The sequence below is a fragment of the Suricata suricatta genome, chromosome 4 (genome assembly GCF_006229205.1).
Source record: "Suricata suricatta isolate VVHF042 chromosome 4, meerkat_22Aug2017_6uvM2_HiC, whole genome shotgun sequence".
Taxonomy (NCBI): Eukaryota; Metazoa; Chordata; class Mammalia; order Carnivora; family Herpestidae; genus Suricata; species Suricata suricatta.
The window spans coordinates 12,311,704-12,320,719 of NC_043703.1; the positions used below are offsets into that span (position 1 = coordinate 12,311,704).

General features: G+C 49.7%; 1 protein-coding gene across 2 annotated transcripts in view; it reads right to left on the reverse strand.

The window, feature by feature from the left end:
* Positions 1–9,016, reverse strand: part of FARP1 (FERM, ARH/RhoGEF and pleckstrin domain protein 1) — a 230,288-nt gene that overhangs the window by 216,986 nt on the left and 4,286 nt on the right. For both annotated transcript variants that reach the window (XM_029936510.1, XM_029936509.1), the window contains exon 2: positions 3,639–3,832. In XM_029936510.1, coding sequence (XP_029792370.1) covers positions 3,639–3,809 — 171 coding nt within the window. In that variant the 5' untranslated portion in view covers positions 3,810–3,832. The remainder of the gene's footprint in view (positions 1–3,638; positions 3,833–9,016) is intronic.

A 9,016-nucleotide genomic window follows, 5' to 3' on the forward strand; every position in this document is an offset into this window, starting at 1 on the left:
AGAGCCCCAGGGGCCCTGGATGGCGTGGGACAGAGACAAGGGTGTGGGAAGCGAGGCTGGGCGGGGCTTAGAATGGGGAAAGCACTAGAGCAGCTCAGAGGGGAGAAAGTGGCGACCTTCCTTGGGAGCTGGAGGAGAGGTGATGCTAAGTGCAGGGAAGGGGGACAGTATTGGGGGTCATGAAGGCTGGGTTCCAATCCCAGTCTTGTCTTAACACTGTACAAAACAAGAGGGGAAGTAACCAGAAGCTCTTCAACAAGAGGGCAGCACCCACCGCCTCGATTCGGGAGCCAGACGACCGAACGTGGGTGTGGGCAGTCAGGAGCACACATCGGCTGTCTGCCGGGCCCAGACAGCTCCAGGTGTAGGACCCAGTGATAAACAGGAACACAGGAGGCCCTGTCCCGAGGAGCTCCCCTTTTACACGCTGGGCCCCCAACCCAGCAGGTCAACGAGGAAGAGCAGGTCTGGCAGGAGACGCTAACTGGAAGGTGAACCACCAAGGGCATCGGTGGAGAACCGGGCACCAGAGTCCCAGCTCAGCTGTCCACAGGGGCGCACCCGGCCTCCCCAGACTCAGAGTCCACCGGATCCTGGGGCACTGGGGAGCTATACAGGCTTCTAAGGGAAAGTGAGGACAAAACACAAACATGCAGAAGGCACAATGATGGAACCCTGCTTTAGCTGTAGCTGACACCAAGCTACCAAGCTCCTTTGGCTGCAATCAGCTCCAGGCTCTGCTTCCAGAAGGTTCCAGAAGGTTCTGCCAGCCTCCCCACACCTGGCCGCTCCTGTCAACTCAGGCCAGGGATCTTCTGGTCCTGTGAGCCTCTTTTCCATGTGTTTTTACCAAGGCCTGCTCAAACCCAGAAAAAAAAAAAAAAAAAAAAAAAAGTCTCCCTTTTATATCCCCTGATCTCAACGCTTCCTAGAGTGACCTTGCTAACTAAAACAAACTGAATAAACACTCGGAGGAGAAGCCATCTGCTTCATGCTACAAATGTCCGTAGGAACAGTGTTTGTTTACCAGCAGGGTCAGGAGGACAGGACACAGAAAACCTTCTCAGAGGTCTGAAAGGGGGGGGGGGGGTTGGTCCTGGCTGGGGTGCAGGGACAAGGGTCCTTAACCCTTTCAGATCTGCGTGAGGCCCTTCATTTCGTACCCTCTGGCTGGAAGAGAAGGTCGCATCAACCATAAACCACAGGGGGAGGCTTATTCGCACAGCATTTTCCACATGAAGATGATAAAACGCCGTGGAAGAATCTACTGTAAATATCGCATTTGAACTTTCCACTTTGCAGAGGAAACCGTGAAGATGACCGTCCAAGCTCAAGAGCAAAGTGGCTGGTGGAACTATAAGCAAAGTGGAAGAAACCTGCTCATCACAGAGGCTTTTCAAAAGGCTCTTGAAGGATTTTTTTTTTTTTAAGGCTATAGATGGCGATAGAGACAATCATGCAGATTTGGGTTTGGTGCTCTGGGCTCCAAAGTATTCAGGGAATTTGTTATTTAAGATAACGACTCAGGAGACATCCGGGGGGCTCTATCGGTTACAGTGTCCGACACTTGATTTCGGCTCGTCATGATCTCACAGTTCATGGGATCAAGCCCCGCATCGGGCTCTGCGCTGACCGCACAGAGCCTGCTCGGGATTCTTTCTCTCCTCTATCTGCCCCTCCCCCCCACTATCTCAGTCTCTCAAATTTCAAAACCATAAAATAAAATGATGACTCTGCTTGCATTCTACTCCCAGACAAAACTAAGGAAGGGCCCAGGAAATTCAATCCCCAAGGAAAGACGTGGCTCATACGAGAACGTTGGCAAAGGAAAGCCCAGGGACTTCTGGCCACGTGCCCTGCTCGTCTGTGTGGCAAACGTGAGGAAATGTGAGTGAAGGATGAGAATATACTCTCTCACGGCGTCCAATCAAGGAGGGAGCCCATGTGGGCCGGGGAGACCCCCCTAGGGGACACCCAGCCTTGAAGGAGTCACAGCAAGAAGCTGTGGTGCCAGGTTTCCAGAAGTCACGAACGGCTGCGTCTCTTGCAATCCTGTGCCTCTGTGATCCCATCCAGAGTACTGAGACTGAGTCACTGTGGCCGGCCTGATGCCTTCCAGCTGCGGGAAGCCTGGCCGTGTCTCTTCTTAAAGAACACAAGGTAGCAATTTAGAATCCGCTCCAGTCAATAAAAACGCTGATATTTGCCTTTCCACAGGCAGTTACAGAAAACATCTGGTTGAGAAGGAACATTCTGGCCAAACTAGGAAAATCAAGATGTGAATGGATGAGGCATGTGAAAAAATAATGACATCAATTCTACTTGTAAAATAAACTCCCTCTAACATTCAGTCAGCAAACATTTTACCAAGCACCTAGCACATGCCAGGTGCTGGGAACGAGGCAGGTCGGGAAGGCACCATTCACCACACTTGTCTTAAGTGCTTACAGTGGGCCAAGTTGTTACAAATAGAGTGCTCGGAACAACTGTTATCATAGTGTGAGACAAGAGTTTATCACTAGCCTCATTTTACAAAAGAGAAAACAGATACAGAGAGGTATCTTGTCCAAGGAGATCAATGAGTTGGTAAAGAAGGCTGAAATTTGAACCCAAGGAGTCTAGCTCCACCCTGATGGGTATAAAGTAAAGAGGACAGAGGGAGGGAAGAAACAGCCACAGTCTCAGAAGTTAGCATCTGGGTAAAACTGGTAGGGCCTTTAAGGATGCATAGGAGTGTATCAGGGAGAAAATGAGAAAAGTTCTTTCCAGACAGAGGGATTAAAAATGCAAAGCACAGACATCAGCAGTTATCAGGTAAAATACTTTTAGAAGAGGAAAACCAACTCCGTTCCTATTTCTTAGGCAGGGAGATGCCACAGAGCTCCTAGGAAAAACAATAGCTAGGGACGGTCGTGACGTTCTTTGCTTTAGGGACACTGGAGAAATGTCGTTGCATACGGTACAGGAGTCGCGTAGTTCAGGCACACAATGGCAATATTTGATAGCTTGTCCGTCCGAACCACACACAGGAACACGATTTAATAGAATGTGTTGCTACAGACTTGGGCTCCAAAGTCCTTAGCGCAGTCCCAACAGGAAACCCTGAAACTAAATACCTCACCAAACCAGTCTGGCAACAAAGAGAAAAAAGTTGGAAAGGGGGAGGGAGGCCATGTTCCCGAAGGCCAAATTCTAACAGGCTGGCAGGTGCACTCCTCATTTATTTTTACAGTTTCAACAGACTAGCAATGGCTTTCTTCACCAGAACACGGACACGTTCCCAAGACTTTGAAAGACAGGAATTTCCCCAACAGGAAACCAAGAAATGTGCAATAAATTGGCAGTTCTAGACCCAGCTATTTAGAGGTTTATCTTTCTGAGACACGTCATGGTAATTCACACTCTGAACAATATTCTTTAAGATGAATAGAGTTTAGTGAATCGTATCACATAAACGATTAAATGATGGGTTACAGATGTTAGAGCCATTAAATTCCAGTTCCTCCAGCCAACAGGAACAACAGATCGTCTCCACTTTAAAAACAGGTTATATTCCCAAAGTCTTGTTAAGTCATAGGTAACAGGGAATAGATGACCCTCCCGCCCATGCTCCAGTTCACAGATACACCCCAACTTACTGGAACTTCAAATGCCTCCTGGGTGTCATCCAGCATCTGGATTTTGATGGACATGAGTTTTCCTGAAGGTGTTGGGGGCGGCTTCTGTCCATGTTCCAAGGTGCTGATCCCCGAATTCTCTGGGGCCCCCAGTCGCGATCCTGGACTTGGCCTCTGCTCTATCTCTCCCATGGTGAAAGCAGATTATACACTATCTGCAGAAAGTGAGAAAGAAAAATATGTCAGAAGGGGAGACTCATTTCAAGCACCTCAGGGACAGCTTTCATCTCCAACCCTTCCTTGGATCCCTGGAACCACAGCTCAGTGGGCTCTCCGTCCCCCGACCAGCAATCACACGTGGGGAGGCTTCCAGCATTCACGAACAAGAAGGTCACATTCAACCGACCAAAGGACACAAGCAGTGGTGCATATCTTAACGTATTTTCTAGTTTTACAGTCGGCTCTTATTCATCCTATAGATTCAGTTGTTTTCAACATATTATTCAGTGTCTGCAGCAAGCGAGACACTACTTTTTACGCACCTTGAGTCTGGACAGGAGACAACTGTGCTTAAGCCATGCCATTAGCAACCATTAATTACCTTTTATGGACACACCAACGTGCTAAGCAATGTGGGAACTCTAAAGATACAGAGATAAAACACACAGTGGCTCTCAAGTTTATAATCTGTTGAAGCTAAAACTCCACTCACACAAACATCGGCGGCATAAGGTGGGTCTTTTCTCCCAATTCCTTCTCTAGTTATCACAGTCCCCTCCTATTTCTTTCCTGCTATTCCCCCACTGTTGCCCTTTTCCAGAAAAACCATTCCACATATAACACAATCAATGACGTTACTTCCCTAAAAACAAAACCCAACCCTCTTTCCCCTACAAATAGCTGGCTCTTCCCCTCCCCCACTCCCCTCCGTCTTGCTCCAGGTCCTCAATGCTCTCTCTGGATGAATGCTTTGCCCTCCTTCTCTACCCGGAAACTTTTAGTCTAGCTTTCAGCTACCTCAGTTCCTGTATCACATCCCCAACACCTGGGCAAGACTCAGGTACCGCATCCCCTCGCTGCCCATGACTTATGTGCCTCTGCCCGATTACGCCCCCATGGCCACCCTAAAGCCAGAATAAAATCTTGGGTATCTGGATCTCAGCGCCTACCTAGACACAGGGCGGGGTACAGAGAGTCCAACAATGGCTGCTTGCTGACTGGCCCTATCGGGACATGAAGGGCCCAGAGCACAACAGGGGGCTTCTCTCATGAAGGTAGGAACGGTCCCCAATCTGCTCTTTAGTGTCAGGGAATAGGGGCGCCTGGGTGGCTCAGTCGGTTAAGCGTCCGACTTCAGCTCAGGTCATGATCTCACATTCGTGGGTTCGAGCCCCGCGTCGGGCTCTGTGCTGACAGCTAGCTCAGAGCCTGGAGCCTGCTTCAGATTCTGTGTCTCCCTCTCTCTCTGCCCCTCCCTGCTCATGCTCTGTCTCTGTCTCAAAAATAAATAAAACATTTAAAAAAAAATGTCAGGGAATACTTGGAAGGAGACAAGCACACAGATGACGACACTGCAGGAAAATGGAACGGCCCCAACAAAGCTATGGGACAGGAACGGGGAGGCAGGTAAGACGAGTAGGAGCTAATGCTAGAAATGTGCTTGGAAAACCGGCTGGCACCAAACTAGATGGACTTCTAACGCCTTGCTGAGAAGTGTGCTCTTTCCCTGCAGGCAGCGGGGAGCCACTGGGGGAAACTAAGGACCCAAGAAGCAGAATTTTAGAAAACCCCATCTGAGGAGGAGCTGTTCTACAGGCTGGAAAAAGATGGATGGCAGGGGCTGCGAGGGAGGGAGGGGGTCCAGCGACCAAGCCTCCGCAACAATCTGTGCCCAAGGGGAAAACTGGGACAGTGGTGATAGAAGGGAAAACATGAAGCCATAAAACCCACTGTTCTGGAAAAATTACCCTGATGTTAACAGTAAGCCGCCCAGAGGAGGATATAAAAGGAGGACAATGACCAGAAAATGTTGTATCAGGGCAGGAGGGAGGGAAGGTGTGATTTTCACTGGGGGCGCCGGTCAGGGTTCTGAAAGGACAGCCAGGGCCTACGGGGGGTGGGGGGTGGGAGGCAGGCGAGGCCGGGTTTGGGCTGAAGGTTCAGAGTCCGGGTTGCTGTCTAAGCAAAAGCCACAATGAAAGCAAATGGCGGGGAGGTGGAGGGGAGGAGCCAACGCAGCAAAAAGAACCCCGTCACGAGGGTGGTCCTGGGCTGCGTACTGCTCCCCCAAAATCTCACTCCCAGTATCTCAGAGTGGACTGAATTTGAACAAAAGGTCTTAAGAGAGGTGATCCAGTTCACATAAGGCCAGTAAGATGAACCATAATCCAGTGTGACTGGTGTTCTTATGAGAAGGGGAAAACCGGTCAGAGACGACAGGGACACTCAAACACAGAGGACAGGCCAAGTGAGGGCGCGAGGAGAGGGCGGCCATCTGCCAGCCCAGGAGACAGCCCTCAGGAGACCCCGGCCCTGCCGACAGCCTCCAGAACTATGAGGAAATACACTTCCATTGTTTTCACCCCCACCCCAACCTGTGGTACTTTGTTACAGCCGCCCTAACAAACTCACCCAAGGGTTCATGGGAACCCGGAAAGAGGCACTGAGGGCACCAAGTGACAGGAAGCTACAGAAAGGGCACCAAGGGGTCACCTGAGGACCTAAGCGGTGTGTCTCACACATTTGAAATCACGTCACCCTCCAACTCTTTGGTTCAGGAAAGACTAACCAGTTCGTAAGTCTTACTTGGTAGGTTCTTCTCACCCAACTCCTGCTCGTCCACCTCTTACATAGAGTTGGGCCCTTAGAAGTTTCCAACAATATTCTATGTGGAAGCCCCTCCCCCTTCCTCTCAGCAAAACCTGTGACACACTCACTGTGACACCAAAGGCTGTCCCTGAGGTCAGATCAAAGACTATGAAGTCCCCTCAACATGGTCCTTGACTCAAACCACCCTAGCCTAAAGAGACACGTCTTTTGATTGGACAGAAAAAGGGTTGAAGGCCACCTCAGAAACACTGCTTACTAAGTATTTCTCCACAAACTCTGCACCAAAGCCTGTTAGAGAGTCCTCTCTGTTCCTCTACAGTCCTTCAAGATTGGGTTCTGTGGCAAGGGGATGGCAATTAAGGACCTGCTTTTCTTTTTTGATGCCCACATAGGGCTTCACAGATCCATTCTGGAAGTACCTTTCTAGTTTCTGCTCCAAGTATGCTTTCTTTAAGACCCAAACACGAATCTGTTTGTTGTGTGATCTGTGCTTTGCTTAATTCATTAGTCTTGAGATGTCCGACTGGACCAAGGTCATCTATGACGCCTAAGCACAGGGCCTTACACCAAATGGAAGCAGGTCATCTACTTGTTCAAGGAGTCCGATGTGGGTATATAGATCTGACCAGTTCTGAAATGAGTGGCGTTTCAAATAATCTTCACCAACCAGGCAAAATTATTTTCCTATGTTTTCTGGTTGGTGTCTCACAGTTAAAAATACATACAACCTGGGGCGTCTGGGTGGCTCAGTCGGTTAAGCGTCCAACTTCAGGTCACGATCTCAAAGTCCATGGGTTCGATCCCCGAGTCAGGCTCTGTGCTGCCAGCTCAGAGCCTGGAGCCTGCTTCGGATTCTGTAACTCCCTTTCTCTGCTCCTCCCCCATTCATGCTCTCGGTCTCTCAAAAATAAATTAAAATTTAAAAAAAAGAAAAGAAAAATACATACAACCTCCAGAAAACACTGCAGTATCAGTCCCATTTGCCTCCCCTGTTCCCAGATTTCTCTCTGCACTTTTTCCTACTTCGGTCTTCATCCCTCCTTGCTTCTCGAAGCATCCTCCACTACCTGCCTCCTCATTCCTCCACTCAGTCCATCAGGATGGGCGGGCCCTGGGCTCGGTCACTCAGCCAGGCCTGGCCCCCTACTGCAGAGTCAGGGAGATGTGGCTCAGACGCCCAGCCATGGAGGAAGGGATCCATCTCTAAGGTACTGGGGTCCCTGCCTACACAAGCACTTCCTCTCTGTTCAGCCTGAGCAAAGGGCAAGGCCCCCTCATCCCCTAAAACGAAACCCTCTCGCCCCCGCCGGGCCCAAGATCCCCAGATGATTATATATGGTCATTTTTAGCACCTTGGCATTTAAAAATTAAACTGAGTTAGTTATTAATAGATATTTAGTACCTTAAATTCCCTTTTCCTTAGTCTTCACAATGACCTCACTCCTGTATTATTTCTACTTCTGTTTACGGACATTTCAACAACGTAGTCACATTTTCTGTTCTCCTAGTGACATCAAGACTATTGCTGTACATGGAAAGAACTGAATTCAAATACAAATCCAGCCAACTGGTCTGAACTGAGCACCCTAGGAATGTCCGGGGAATATCCAAGGAATGCTGGCAAGTCATAAATGGGGAAGCATGCTGATCCTGAACCTCAGAACCGGGGAGTCCAGAACCAACACAGCCTTCTAGGTGAACAGGTCTAGCAAACCTAAATGCCTTTTGTTTAGATAGATCAACCCCCACTCTAGTTGGACTTTACTTCCAGAACCACCCCCGGCTTCTGCATTTTTTAAGGACTAGCCAAGGTAAAAGAAATTAACCTTTCTGTCCTTGTGACGCGTTAACTTAGCATGATTGGTCCAGACCTACAAGCAAAAAGCTGCTTAAGAAACGACTTTATTCTTTAGCTGTATTTGAAAAGCTAGTTAAAAGGAAACAATAACAAACAAAGCAGTCAAACTGTTCACTGGCAGAGAAAAGACGGAAAACCTCAAGTGGCCCTGGCTTCAAGGCTTCCTCCTGGGACGCGCCTGAAGGCAACCCGTAGCCCACACGCAAATGCCAAGTCCATCCTGCAGGGACCAAAGGACGTCAAGTCCAAACCACACACGGGGCTCGAGAGCTGCCAAACTACCCTCAAGGTCAGACAGAGGAGAAGGAAAAGCGTGGAGAGGCTGCCCATGCCTGCGGAGCTGTGCGCTCCAGACGAGGGCATCGAACGAAGCCAGGCAGAACTCTCTGGGCACAGGGGGGAGAGAGGTGCAGGTCAGCACGGACAGCCGCCCGGGACAGTGTGGTGGGAGACCTCAAGAAGCCCAAACGGTGGAGAGACGGAGAGACAGCACAGGCATGGCACATTAGCAAGACATCACCAAGGGCACTGGGAACACGGCCAGCCCAGCAAGCAGAGGAAAACAGAGGATGAGAAGAGGACATAAACATACATAGACACACCCCCTCAGGCCACAGGAGTTCCTACCAGCATGGGACACGGCCCTGTCTCCCGGCTCTCAGGAACCTCCTACAAACAGCTAGTTTGTAAAGAACTCACCCAACAACAAAGG